The sequence below is a fragment of the Octodon degus genome, unplaced genomic scaffold (assembly GCF_000260255.1).
Source record: "Octodon degus isolate 3935 unplaced genomic scaffold, OctDeg1.0 scaffold00215, whole genome shotgun sequence".
Taxonomy (NCBI): domain Eukaryota; kingdom Metazoa; phylum Chordata; class Mammalia; order Rodentia; family Octodontidae; genus Octodon; species Octodon degus.
The window spans coordinates 1,831,472-1,845,836 of record NW_004524791.1 but is presented as its reverse complement, the minus strand read 5'-3'; the positions used below and the strand labels follow the sequence as shown (position 1 = coordinate 1,845,836).

The 14,365-nt window shown below is 54.6% G+C and overlaps 2 protein-coding genes across 3 annotated transcripts in view; one reads left to right on the top strand and one right to left on the bottom strand.

Annotated features, from left to right (window-relative positions):
- The window catches only part of Zcchc14 (zinc finger CCHC-type containing 14), a 36,052-nt gene extending 32,762 nt beyond the window's left edge, over window positions 1-3,290 (top strand). For both annotated transcript variants that reach the window (XM_023705246.1, XM_004644977.2), the window contains 2 exons: window positions 70-1,536; window positions 2,471-3,290. In XM_023705246.1, coding sequence (XP_023561014.1) covers window positions 70-1,536; window positions 2,471-2,526 — 1,523 coding nt within the window. In that variant the 3' untranslated portion in view covers window positions 2,527-3,290. The remainder of the gene's footprint in view (window positions 1-69; window positions 1,537-2,470) is intronic.
- Window positions 3,291-7,484: 4,194 nt separating this feature from the next.
- Map1lc3b (microtubule associated protein 1 light chain 3 beta) overlaps window positions 7,485-14,365 on the bottom strand; it is a 7,630-nt gene continuing 749 nt past the window's right edge. Inside the window, exons 2-5 of the mRNA XM_023705203.1 lie at window positions 14,067-14,346; window positions 10,155-10,210; window positions 8,287-8,393; window positions 7,485-7,894 (exon numbers count right to left, since the gene is read on the bottom strand). Of these exons, the coding sequence (XP_023560971.1) occupies window positions 7,714-7,894; window positions 8,287-8,393; window positions 10,155-10,210; window positions 14,067-14,346 (624 nt within the window). The 3' untranslated portion in view covers window positions 7,485-7,713. The remainder of the gene's footprint in view (window positions 7,895-8,286; window positions 8,394-10,154; window positions 10,211-14,066; window positions 14,347-14,365) is intronic.

Below are 14,365 nucleotides of genomic sequence, written 5' to 3'. Positions count from 1 at the left end.
GGCCCTTACCTCTCCCACGCACTGCCTGGCCTGGGTGGGCCAGGCACTGACGGCCCTGTCTGTCCCTAGGTGTGGATGTGCCCCTGGAGGGCTCCGACAAGGAGAAGCCTATGATGCTGCTGAGCCACTTCCCCTCCAGCTCCGCCAGGCCCACGGCCCAGGTCCTGCCCGTGCAGAACGAGGCCAGCTCCAGCCCTGCTGGCCACCGCCCCTTGGGCCCACAGCTGCTACCTGCCGCTGCGCACCTGGCCCCCATGCGGATGCTGAGCTCTGTGCACAGAGCGGAGCGCGGGGGCTCGGACGTGAAGCTCCTCGCGTCGTCCACGCCCTCGCTCCTGTCTCTGGAGGAGAGGGGCAGAGGGCCTGGGGCCCGGGGCAGCGTGAAGGTGGACAAGGGCTTCGGCAGTGCCGTGCTGGACGCCCTGCCCACATCAGCACCGCACCCGCCTGTGCAGGTCATCTCAGGACTCTCTGAGAGCGGCGCTGTGTCCCCTACGGTCTCCTTTGGTCCCCGGGCCAAGGTTGTGCACGCGGCCACCCTGGACAGGGTGCTGAAGACAGCGCAGCAGCCAGCCCTGGCGGTGGAGACCAGCACAACGGCTACAGGGACTCCAAGCACTGTCCTGCACGTGGCCCGGCCGCCCATCAAGCTGCTGCTGTCGTCCTCTGTGCCCTCAGATGCTGCCATCTCCGGGCAGACATCCTGCCCTAACAGTGTGCAGATCAGCGTGGCCCCCGCAATAATCAACCCCCGGACCGCTCTGTACACAGCCAATACCAAAGTTGCCTTCTCCGCCGTGAGCAGTGTGCCCGTGGGGCCTCTGCAGGGCAGCTTCTGCGCCAACAGCAACACTGCCTCTTCCAGCAGCCACCCCGCGCCCTCCTTCGCCAGCATGGCCACGCCGCCCAGCTACCCAGCCCCGAGCTCTAGCCCCGCGCTCTCTTCTGTTCCTGAAAGCAGCTTCTACAGTGGTGGCAGCGGCGGCAGTGGCTCCCCTGGGAACCTCCCTGCCCAGAGCCAGGGCCACCACCACCACCACCACCATCAGCAGCCCACAGCACCCCCACAGCCTGCGCCGCCCCCGCCCCCCGGCTGCATCGTGTGCACCTCATGCGGCTGCAGTGGCAGCTGTGGCTCCGGCGGCCTGACCGTGAGCTACACCAACTACTTCCAGCACCCGTTCTCGGGGCCATCCATGTTCACCTTCCCCTTCCTGCCCTTCAGCCCTGTGTGCAGCAATGGCTATGTAAGCGCCCAGCAGTATGGTGGCGGCTCTGCCTTCCCCGTCGTGCACGCCCCCTACAGCGGCAATGTCACACCTGACCCGGTCCTGGGTGGCCAGTCCTCCTTTGCTGTGCCACCCATGCAGAACTTCATGGCTGGGACCGCAGGCATGTACCAGACACAGGGGCTGGTGGGCAGCAGCAACGGTTCTAGTCACAAAAGGAGCGGGAACCTGTCCTGTTACAACTGTGGGGCCACCGGGCACCGTGCTCAGGACTGCAAGCAGCCGTCCATGGACTTCAACCGGCAAGGTAAATGTTCATGCGGCCACTGCAAGCTGGGTTGCAGCTGCGGTGCGCCCCACCCGAGCTCTGTGAAACCTGTGGAAGCCTCAGTAACCAGGGATGCCCCCTGGAGGGTCACTGCAGGCTCCAGACTGCTTGCTGCAGGCTGGGCCCTGTGCTGGGGTCTCCCCAGGTAGGAGGGGTTGATGCTGCCCCCTGGTGGACACTCTGGGTGGCAGCGCCCTGGCGACCCCACCTCCCCAGGGTGGCTGTGTGGGGGTCAGCTGGGGTCCTTCAGAGTGTCCCATAGTTTTGCAGCAGGTTGGTTCTTGCCCTTTCAGGAAGGCCAGATGGGGTCAGGAGGGCCTGGGCCAGCTCTGCCCGTGTGCGGTCTCAGGAGGTCGTCCTGTTGCTGGCATACTGAGCTACTTGTGCAGCTGGTGCCAGAGCCTTTTTTTTTTTAAATGTATACGGTGCAGGATCTCACAACACAGCTCAGACTCATAGCGATCCTCCTGTTTCAGCCTCCCCAGTGCTGGGACGACAGGTGTGCCATCAAGCTTGGTCTTGGTGGTTGGCTCAGTGTGCCTGGGGCTGGCGCGGCCTGTGATGCTGGGGATTGAACCCTGGTTGCTGCGCTTCCCTAAGCAGGTGCTTACTCTGCTAAGCCTTCCGGGCCGGCTCTTCCAAGAGCCTTCAGAAATCGCACCTGCAGCCCAGGGCAGGCGCTGTGTGGCCTCTGGGGCTGGCTGCCTCCCTCCCTAAGACCCTGTGGGACAGTGTGTAGGCCACGCCCAGAGGAGAAGCCTGGCCCAAGGAGGGCGCGGTGGTGTTTTCTCAGCCACTTGGCCTGAGGTGGTCTTTCCGCATGCGGCGGTGTGTGCGGTCCCCAGCCCAAGCCAGGGCGGGCAGTCGGCTGGTCTGTGGTACAGTGACTTACTTGCCCTCTTTCCCCCTCCAGGTACTTTTAGGTTGAAATATGCCCCTCCGGCCGAAAGTCTGGACTCTACAGACTGATGTTGTTCTCTGGCAACAGAAATTATTAAGCCATGGAGAAATAAGAAAAATTAAACACAAAACTGAGATGTCTAGTTGCTGTTGAGCTTAATATTTTTAATCCAAAGGTGCTTTACTTTATTAGACTGGATAGAAAATCTAGCGTAGACATGCATCAAACTCAATTTTATTGCCAAAACCCTAGATTGGAGCTTGAGGTCAGGACTTGCCGATGGGCCCCTGTTGGTGACAAGGCCATCTCCACCTCAGCATATTGAGAGACTCTTGTCTCCTGAAGAGCATCGCACGGCTGGTCCTCCAGGCTCACACACAATTCCAGGGCAGCTACGCGTGGTCTGGTCGGGACTGAAGGTCGGAGTCCTCCCGGAGGAGCCCCTGCGCAGACTCTGGACACCCTGGGTTAGGGAAGATGCCAGCTCCGTCTTGTCTCGTTTCCTTTTGTTTTCCCCAGAGGACTAGGCACGAGCCTCTGGGGCTTGGAGGGCTCGCACTACCAAGAATGTAACCGGTGATGTGGGTCTCCCGTCTGGGAGACTGCTCGATCCCAGCCAGCGCAGCAGACCCGGCTCCATGGAGTTGGCACCCGCAGGCGACGGCTCCGCGGCAGCCATTTCAGTATGTCCCTCCCTCCTTCACTTGTCGCAGTTCCAGGTTTTTAAGTTTTTTCCTGCAGGTCAACTTAGACTACATTAATAAGTAGAAATAGTTCATTGTCAACAACTTCATTTCTAAGGGTCCAAGTCCCAGGAAATCCAGTCCTCGAGGCTCAGCCTGCTCTCTGCACCACTATTGGCTTCTGCAGGACCCAGCGGCTGACGTCTCGAGTCGGCTATGGCCGATGCTGTTCACCCTTGGGGAGGCTGGCACATGTCGCGTTTGTGGGCTCCCCGGGATCCCAGCCGAAGGGCTGACGCTGGGAGTCGCACTGAGGTGGCTCCTTCAACCAGAACACAGTGCTGCAATGTGGGAGTGAAAGAACATGGTTGGAACATGGTTGTGCTGGCTCTTCCGAACTAGGCTGTGTTCTGACCGCCAATTCCGTTAAAAATCGCCTGGAGAACTTAAGGAGGGAGCGGTGAGACTCGGGCAGCTGGACGGACACAGGAAGCGGACACCACACACCCACATCGCTACATGGCAACTCGCAGGAGAGAGAGCATTTTGGTCTGAAATTTAGGGATTTCCGTCTTCAAGGTTAAAGGGAATTTTCTCAAAAAGCAACATTTAAAATGTTAAAGCCTTCAATATTAAAATATTGACTGGTCGAGTCTTGCCAGGGATTTTCCAGTTGAATATTTGTTAAGAAGAAAGTCACAGTATTTAAGTATTTAGACCATTCGTAAAACGGGACAATCAGCCTCATGCAAAATTGTAAATCAGAAAAACAAAACTAGAATTTGAGGCCTTGTGATACAAGGCCTCAGATTGGTTTCCTGACTTCGTGGAAACTGAAGCAGCAGAAAGTTGTTACATTTTTTTATGAGAGGCTTTTAGTAGAGTTTTGTAGTAGTATTTTAGTAGAATTTTATTTCTATGCAGAATTGACAGGCCTCTGTGTTCTCTATTCATGGTACACAGTATTATGTACAGTTTTGAAGTGAACGGTGAGCTGTTAGGGGTGCTGCGTGAATCTCTTAAACACTACAAGGTGTCAAACAATGAGAACTGACACAACTTTGCCTTAAAGAGTCCCAGACTGGAATCTGTCACATTGTGTTAAAGGAAGACTTGCAGTGTTCATTGATGTTTACGACTTTAATATTTATGAAGGCCATTACGTGGCCTGGATATGTGCTGAAAGCCAAACTTTTAAATTTTTTGGTTTTTTTAAACAAAGAAATATTTTAAATAAATCCTAATTTCAACACAGTGAAATTGTTGAAAACTGTCTCATAGCAAAAGAAAAACATTTCAGTGTTTTGTTTTAGTGGTCAGTACAGGAAAAGGGAAGCTGTCTGTTGTTACCCTTACAGCTATTTTGATAAATATTAGAGGTTTAACCTGAGATACAACAAAAATCTAAAACAGAAACTCCACGTGAAGCATGACACTCAGAGCTGAGGTCACGAGCTCTGACATTGTCACAGCTGTGTCCAGGTGGCCAGAGGTCCCCAGAATCCTCCTGTTGGCTCGGAAAGTGGTAAGCAGTGACCTCTGAGCGGGCTGTCCCGTCGGGAACTGGAGATGGAGATGCGGCGGCGGCCCGTGCAGAGCACAACCCTGGACGGAGCTCTCCAAGAGCGAGCGCCTCGGCCACCAGCCAGCCCCGCAGCGCCCTGGGCTCGGGGCTCCGTTTCTCACCTGCGCATCTGCCTCCAGGAAGGGGGACAGTGGAGTGTACAGCGCCAGTAGAACAGTGTTGGGATAAAACAACTATTTAACCTTTCTGGTTTTTTTAAGCAAAATCTTTCCATTTTCTACCTTATTTTCTAATTTTTGTTTTATGGCAATATCAAAATTGGAAAAACGTTTGATGTTAACCTCCTCATTGCTGAATAGTGCTGAGGAGCAGGGGCAGCACCCCGCAGTGAATGCGGCATTGCCCTGAGCGCCGGCGTTGAGACTGAAGCGCAGCGTCCGCCTGAGCAGGCCCGTGGCTGTGGCCGCCACAGGGGCCGCCTGCTCGGCCGGCTGGGAGTCGGGCCGAGTGCACGTCCCCCTGGCTCCCCGACCGCGTGCCCAGCAGGGCGGCACCTGGGCCTGGGGGGTCCCCGGCGGGAGCTGGGCAACACCCCCCCTCCCGTCCCTTCTCACCTCCAGTGGCCATGCCTCAGCAGCCACGTTCTGGTGGCAGCGTCCCCTGCGAAGACTTACAGCTGTAAGGGAAACGTCTCCTTGCTAAACTTGTCCCAGCAGGCCAGCCGAGCAGCGGGCTGGGTCCTTCAAGGGCAGGTAACTCCCACAGAGCAAGTCAGGTGACACCGAGGGCCACGGGGCCTGGCGAGGTGGACTGTGGCTTGGTCCCGAGCACCTTGAACCACAGGCTGTGCTGGTGGGACAACCACGTCCCCGCCCCGCAGCCCTCCACAGGCGTTGTACCGACCGTGGCCCTTCTCGGCTTCTATGGGATATACTTTCTCTTTAGGAATGAAGGAAAACTCTCCCATTTTTGAGCCATTCTTTTGTCAATTCTACAAAATTGCATGTAACTTTATAAATATTTTTAAAAAATATAGTTTTGTAAATATTTAATATTCTGCTAATTTGATTTTGAATTGTAAATGTCAAGTATTGTTTTTGGGGTTTTTATGTTTTATTATACTTTGTTAAAAATGAAAAATTGTACATTTTTAGAATGTTTTTATGAGTAAATTTAATGTACTTAAAATAAAAATTTTAAAAAAGCCTGTGCCATCCCATTCTCAGTCTCCTCATGCAGGGCGCTCAAGGCCAGCCCCTGCTCTAGGACACCTGTCCTTCCAGGGCTCCTGCCTTAATAAATGCCTAACCAGGATGGAGTTCTGTGCTTGGAGAAAGGCGTTCAGAGGCGTGGCCAGCACTCTGGAGCCGGCTGGGGTGGCCCACCTTGCAGCCCTGCTCTGAGGGCGATGCAGGGCAGCCCTGGCCTACGGCTTGTCCTCAGGTTCCTCTGGGGCCGGCACAGCCCCCTTCCAGGTCCCAAGGCTGCACCTGTTTTTTTTTTTTTTTTTGGCGGAACCGGGGGTTGAAGTCAGGCCCTTGAGTTTGCCAGGGAAGCGCTTATTCCACTGAGCCATCTCCCCAAAACAGGCCCTGACTCTGCGATCCAGGCTGGCCTTGCACTCTTGATGAGACCTAAGCTCAGCCTCCTCGGTACTGAGATTGCAGGTGTGCACCGCCATGCCTCACCCGGGCTTTGTAAAACGCCAGCCACCCAGGACCTGGTCTGAGTGCCACAGCACACCTCCTCTACCAAGTGGATGCCAGCCACTGCCAGGGAACATGCTGTCCACACTGCTGTCTGGCCGTCACTGGTGGCATGTTCCCACACACCCAGGTCCCACAGCCTTCCAGCTGCCACAGGCCTCGGCCGAGGCGGGCCCCTGTACACTCCCCAGCCTGCAGCTACTGCCCAGAGTGGTGGCGGCGGCGGCGGCAGCGCACACAGGAGGCGATGCCCAGACAGCTCAGCTACATCTTTATTCACTTAATGTGTTAAAAGTGTACTGGTTTTAAATACCCTATAAACAAACATCAGCCCTGTCAGCGTGGTATTTGGTTTTTAAGAAGCAACAGTACAGGCACTGTATTGATTACACAGCGGTCACAAGGGTCTTGGTACAGTGGGACGTATAGTCTAAGGAAACAGGCGGAGAGCTTACACCGGCAGGACGCACAGGTCAGTCACTGCGGGGATGCGCACGCACGGCGAGGGCCCTGGCGCGGCCTTGCTGCTTCGCCCTCTGCAGCAGCAGGTGGCCCAAGCAGAGCCTGCTTTGGTGGCAGTGGGACTGACCTTTCTGACACTGCCACACGGGTCTGTGCAGCTGTGGGACGAGTCCTGTGCCTGGGCACACTGAGACAGCCAGCGGCAGGGCCCATCCCTGATGCCCCAAGTAGCTGCCACTGGAAAGCGCATTCCACGCCGCTCAGGCCACAGGCCAGGTGTGGCACGGGTGTTCCGCGCTCGCTTCCACCATGGCCTCAGGAGCCTCAGCCCAGAGCGATCCCAGCAGAAGAAGGGCCACAGCTCCCAGCTGCTTTGAGGAACACACAAGTGACACGACTCGGGGTTGCTGCTCCCACTGCGTGGCACCTTGAGCAGAACTCGTGGGGACTGGCTCGCTGCTCCCGCCTCTGCCTGCAGCCTGGTGGGCCTCGAGCTCTCCCGGGAGGGGAGGGACGCCCTTCGGGAAGGGCTCCGCGTCTCGACTGCCTCAAGTTAAGCTGCTGCCCCAACTGCAAGTTCCTACTAGGGGAAAAGCATTAAAATAATTGAAGGTGTGTTTTACTGGCAATTTAGGATGCAAAGTATTTTATTTTTAAATTTCTAAACTTTGAAAACAAGGTAGCTGCGATTAAATAATAGAGCTTTCCAAAGCTAAGTGTGCTCAGTGGAACTCAAGTTTTTCTGCATAAAATACAAAAACAACTTCCTGAACCTCCTAGGTGGGAACAAGACTGTCCTGACGACTACGCGAGCTGCACCTTCTCGGTTGTATCACCCTTTTCTCTCCTTGGCAAGGGCTCGGGACCTCCGTGCACTCTTCAGGCGCACACGCACAGCTCCCGCCCGAAGGTCTCCTGGGAGGCGTACACCATGTACAGGAAGCCGTCCTCGTCCTTCTCACTCTCGTACACCTCCGAGATGGGCGTGGACACGCTCACCATGCTGTGGCCGTTCACCAGCAGGAAGAAGGCCTGGTTGGCGTTGAGCTGCAGACGCCGCCTATGGCAGGAGCAACGCAAAGAGAACCCGCACGCCAGCACTCGCTGTCTGGAGGCTGAGGCGGCCCACCCACCTCCCCCGGCAAGACACAATGAGGACTCTCTCCCTCCTCCTAAAGCCCCGCCATGCCACTTCCTGACCGCACCTGTCATGAGCATCGGCTGTAACTGGACACAGATTGTCAGCCTAAGCCCACCCTAGAGAACACTGCTGCACACACTACCTCCCCCCACCTCAGTTTTGTTCCATTTTAAAGAATCATCCACACTAGCTGTTGCCTGAAAGAATGGGAGAGACCTGCGGTCCAGCACGGGAGAGGCGGAAGCCGCCATCCTGGCCAGGCCGGGGATGGACAGCTGCTCAGGGAGCCGGGACAGGAGGTAACGGCATACCTGATGATCTTGAGGAGCTCGCTCATGTTGACATGGTCAGGGACCAGGAACTTGGTTTTGTCCAGGACTGGCAGCTGCTTCTCGCCCTTGTATCGCTCTATGATCACCTGGGGAAGCCAGAGTGCCTTAGACCCAGGCATGGAGAGCGGGAGAGCAGCCAGGTGTGGTGGCTGCGCTCGTGCCTCAGCCTCCGGGCGAGCTAAGATGCCAGGAGTGCACCCCCACCTGGGCATGCAGCTCAGTGCGCAGGCCCTGCGTTCAAGCTCCAAAATTTCAAAACGCAAAAAGAAGCAAAGCGGGGGCCTGCCCCGAAGCCCAGTTCTTTAAGTGGCTGCTTCAGCAAAGCCGTCAGGCTCAGGCTGCTGTGGTTCTATCCCCACAGTTCAAGCCAGCCAAACCTGCCCTGAAGGCATTCAGAGCCAAAAAAAAAAAAAAGCAATAGCAAATGTGCCTCGCATGGCATGCCTGCCTCGGTGGGGCTTAACAATGCATTCCCTGGTTTCTTGGTAGCGTTGGGGGGAGGGCGGGGTGCGGGGTGCATCGTTTAGTAGCCGTAAGCCTGTTCCCGACAAGATGGAGCAGGTGGGGAAACAATTTTGCTATGTGTCCTTACATTTGGTCTGAATTTGGCACCATGACAAGTCACTGTCACAAGACCCCAAGCCACATGGGACAAAGGATGTGTATAGCAGCTTAGAGGGCTCCAGCAGTGCTGTCACCTCCAGGCCACCATCCTGTGTGTCTTCTTCCACCGGCTCAAGTGTTTTTCCACATTAGAAACTTTCTCTACTTGGTTTGAGGGAAATTCCAAGCAGCCTCTCTCAAGGCCAGAAGACACCATGATTCGCTGGTTCTAAAGGCAAACTTGGTGCAGTGACTGCAGGCTCCTGGTTTTCCGAGCTCCTGAGGACTGGCCCTGGGGCCTGCTCACTAAGTTACATCCCCAGCCTCTTTCTGCGAGGTCAGTGTCCAGCAGCACGTGGTGACGACCATGTGCCCTAAATCATGCCAATCTGCAACAGCCACTTGGCTGGGCCTCTCCCCATCTGACAGATGAGGATATCAGAACTACTGGGATTTCCGTTGTGAGTTCAAGATCCTTAGCAACCCTTATGACTTATGACAGCAAGGTCTCCTCCTGCCTGTGCGCTCCCCTGAAGAGCCTGTGCCAGACTGCCATGCGGTCACCAGGCGCAGGAGTGGGACACTCCGAGTGACAAGAAAGCAGTCTCTTACGCCAGGAATGGGGGGTACACGCCTGTAATGCCAGCCCTCCAGGAGACTTAGGCAGGATCACAAGCCTGAGAGTCTCAGCAAGACCCTGCCTCAAAATAAAAACTAAAACACGGGATATAGCTCATCGGAATGGGAATGGGCCAGTGCAATCCCCAATACCACAGCAACCAAAAAAAAAAAGGAAAGAAGAAAAAGAAAAGAAAAGAAGGGAGGGAGGAAGGGTGTTCTATGGGCAGGGCTAAACCCCAGAGCCGCAGAAGCCTCACAACTGATGATGACTTTCCCTGACAGAACAGCGCACTGGGGTGGAGCTCACAGAAGAGCAGAGCTGAGCGTGCGGCGGCTCTGGGTTCTAGCACCAACTGATGGACGCGAGCAAGGAACAGACCTAGCCCCATACCCTTCCTCCTCCTAGCCCCAAACCCTTCCTCCTTAATTCATTTGGCTTGCAAAATGCACCACATTTGAACAGCAAATTCAGATTAGGGAGAAGAGTCAACTGAATGAAACTGTGATTATCTGTCATTCTAGGCTACAGAGCTGACTGACAGGCCCCGAAAGTCGTAGATCCCTGGGGAAGCTCCATCCCCACAGAAGCAGCCAGGAACAGGAGCAGCAGGAGCCGGGCCTACCGGGATTTTGGTGGGATGCTGCTCTCGGATGAGCCGGACATCTTCTACTCTTTGTTCTGCAACAGAGAAGAGACACAAACATCAGCCCACATAGCTTCCTGAGCTGCTGTGGCCGCTGTCCCCTCAGCATCCTTTGTGGGGCCCAGGAGACAGTGCCACTCTCTCCTAGAACGCGAGGCCATGAACGCTAATGCCACACAGAGCAGTGCACAGTAAGATGAAGGCGACCACACAGCTCTATGCAGGAAGGTGGGTGCCAGGAGTTCGTGGCGCCTGAGGCCAGGGTTAAGCTTGCATCTGGGGACAGACCCTGAGCAAGTGGGTGGGGGTTCCTGTGTGTCCTCCGAGGGCCCCCGCCACCCAGGAAGTCCATGTGTGCTTGTTTCCTGTAGTTCCCTGTGATCCCGGGTCGCTTGGACACTACTCAGTGCAGTGTCCTTTCATCACTTCAGCTCTGAAGGAGCTGTTGGGAGAAAGCTGGCGCTTGAGTTTGTAATCACTGCTCAGTGCCTCAGAAACCAAAGCTCCAGTCACAAAGTCTACTGCAGGGGCTGGTGAGATGGCTCAGTGGTCTAAAGCACCTACTTAGAACAAGCTTAGCAAAGCACCGGGACCGCGGTTCAATCCCCAGCACCACATGCCAGCCAGCCCCGCCCCCTGGTGGGCTGAGCGGGCCACACACACACATACACACACACACATAAATAAATAAATGTTTAAAAAAAATCACATAAAAAAAAAAAAACCAAAGTCTACTGCGGAGTGCTTTGCTGAGAGTCCATTTAACTTCAATATAATCATCTATTTTCAACAACATTACTATGCTTTCTGCACCACACAGGAAAAAGATAAGCCAAGGCCAGTTCTCAGTAGCCTGATCATAAGCCAAGGTACACGCATGTCATTACAGAGCAACATGTGAACATGTGATGACAGGGCATAAGAGAAACCTCAGGGCAAGATTAACAAAAACTACCTCAGTTTTAGACATGTGTTTGATGTCACAATCTTCCCTTTTTCTCTAGGAAAAAAAGATGCCACGATTGATATAAACACAAAATGCTAGTTTCATCTGATTAAATTTTTTTCATCTTTTACAAACTATTGAAATCTCTGTTTACTTGCAGCAATAGAAATTCTATTTCTATCTTCCCACATAACATCTTATCTCATATTAACCCCCCACCCTTTGACTCTGAGACAGGGTCTCACTGTGTAGCCAAGGATGGCTTCAGTCTCACAGGACCCTCCTGCCTCAGCCTCCAAGAGTGCTGGTGGGACTATAGGTGGTGTCCACCAGCTAATCCCAGTTTTTCTTTAGTTCCAAATTAAAGTCACTCTTCCACCACATTCACTATTGTCAACTGTTTTTTTCTTGGTTTCAATTCATCAGTAGGCATCTGCATTACAAAATTTAATGATCACATTCCTTGTCCCACCCAACACTTTAAAGTTTAGCAGTTTAATAGTGGCAAACCTATGGCACAGGTGTTACTATATTTTTAAGACAGAAGACATAAATGTAAATGAGTTATGTTTTATTTTGTTCTCATGGTTTTCTGAGGCAGGGTCTCACTCTGTCGCTGGTCTTGAACTCGCAGCAACCCTCCTGCCTCAGCCTGAGTTCAGGATCACAGTTGTACACGTCCACATGCAGTAAAGCTGTCTTCCCCTCAACTAAAAGCTCAGTGCTCGGATTTAATCGCAGTGCTGACACCATGCGCTAGGGGACTTGGGCTCAAAAGGCTCACCACTGCTGCCTCCCTCGGGGCTAAGAGTATCTGTGCAGGCTTGCACAGCGAGCCCTCACCTTACACATGAGCCAGTCTGCGTTCCTAACCCCACAGGGAGTCCTGTTCACCTTCCATATAAATTATAGCATAAGGAAGGCCAGTACACAAAGATACTGTATGTCACACAGTAGCACAGCGGTGGCAGTGTCGGCAGACACACCTCCTCCAGCGATGCACTGACATCTTGTGAGGTCCATTTGCATCTGTGAAAGTTGCCACTCTGAAGTTGTGAGTTAGGGACTTACCGTACTCCTACTGAACAATGTGAGGATGCAGATAAGTCTAGACACTGTTAACAGTAAACTGGCTGGGCATGGTGGCATACACCTGTAATTCCAGAGTTTGCTTGTAATCCCCACACTACGGAGGCTGAGGCAAGAGGATCCCATCAAGGTCAGACTGGACTACACATGGAGACCCTGCCTCAACAAAACAAACAGCACACTGGACCCAGCAGCTTTCATGCTTTGCTCCCTCCCCACTCCTGCGCCTCTCTGAGCTCTCCTACCAGAACCAGGCAACGAGACTGGCCTCTGTCTCTCTCCCAAAGAAGCCTCCGCTGTCAGTGTAGGTCACTTGGGGGTGGAGGGGAAAATTGCATTTCATCAATTTGCTCTAACAGGTAAGCAACTCTTTCCATATCATCACATGTGCTGGGAGGCCCACAGCTGTAAGCCCAGCCCTTTGCTGCCGGGTCAGAAGCTCTGCCTGGGGCTGCATAGGGAGATCCTAGCTTACAAAAACAAATCAAAACAAGTTATCCTAGTAAACCTGCAAGTAGCAACTAGAGGGAAAGAGGTTTTCTATACCACAGAAAGGAAAGATGAAATCGCAACACAAAGGAGACAAGTGACTCCCAGGAGGTGCAAGCCAGCCATAGGACAGCTCTGTGCCTGGGCAGTTGCTCGGGAGCAACTTCTGGGGTCCCTGCAGCTGCTCCTCGAGGTACTTTCTCTGTAGGCGGCTTCAGGGCAAGCCACTAGCTAACCTCCCACAGCCTCCCAGGCGGGTTCACAGGCAGCAAGGGACTCTTCCTCCCCCTTTTTTTGGGTGCTGCATCCTGCCCCAGGCCATCAGGGACCCCACCCTGTCCCCTCAAAGATGGTAGATGGCTAAAAGAAAGCTGGAAGGAGCTGCCCTCTCGGTGCCTTTCTGGCCTCTAAAAACTCCTTATTTTTAATTTTATTTTTTGGTGGAACTGGAGATTGAACTCAGACCTTTGCGCGTGCCAGGCAAGCTCCTTAGAAAGTTGGGCGTGGTGCAGCGTGCAGATAAGTCCAAAAACCTTGTAGTTGGGAGGCTGAAGTAGGAGGATCACAGATTTGGGGCCAGCCCAGGCTACACAGCAAGACCCTATAGGCAAACAGCCTTAGAAGCCTCTCAGGCAGCCGCCGTGGCAGTGGCAGGCTAAGGTGTGTGTCTTGCTTGCTGGCATGCCATCTGCAAAGCCCCTGGGGATATCCTAGGACACTGAAAGTAGGCTGCTGTTTACACACACCTCCCAGGATTTGTTTCACTGAGTGACCGGAAGCATTATAAATATACCCAGTCACTATCTCTGCGCTGTAAAGGGACACCCAGCCACCACGGAGTGACAAAGCTGAAACTAGTGGAGTGCTGCCCAGGCTTTGCAGGATCCTGCTCTCCCACCCACTTAGGACAGCGCCCTCTGCCCTGGAGTGACACACGTGTCCCCTCAGGCGGCCGGTGACCTGAGTGCCCTCCTCTGTAAAATCCCAGTCTGGGAAGCAGATCTCTTCTCAGATAAACCAGAGCAACCAGGAGAGGCTGGAGCCAAAGCACACTTGAGAAGACTGAACCCAGTTATCTGCTTGATTTGAAGTTTGTAGTATTTCCAAAGCAGCTACAGGGTTACGTGTTGGCTGACTCAATCCGATCCACCCCACACACTGTGGGGACGGCCAGAAGCCCAAGGGACCCTGACGCCGCCACCGGGAGGGCCTTGGGCGCCACCCCCGGGCCCCACCCAGATTCTTCAGCTACAAAAGCGCAGCCCCAACTGCACTTCAACGGCAGGAAGCCCCGCGCCTGGCAGCACCGCGAGCTGCACCGCCAGCTCCACCGCGAGCTCCGGCGCGCTCCGCTAGACTGCACTCACTCGCTGGCTCGGAAGGTCCGGGCGGCCTCGGTGCTGCCGGGGACCCACTTTTCCCACCCAGTCGCCGGCGCCCACTGTCAGGTTGGAGCAAGGGGGGCGGCGGCTCTAGGCCTTCGCCAGATTCCCACAAAATAACTGTGAAGGAGGTCCCGTGCTGCGGGGGTGGAATAGCGAGGAGCGAAGGAGAAATCCGAAAACACAGAGTACAGGAGCGCGAGTCCCTCCAGGCAGCCCGGGCCGCCCGAGCGAGCGGGGCCCTCCGGGGCTCGGGCCGGCGGCACTCGGCCCGCGGGCGCCGG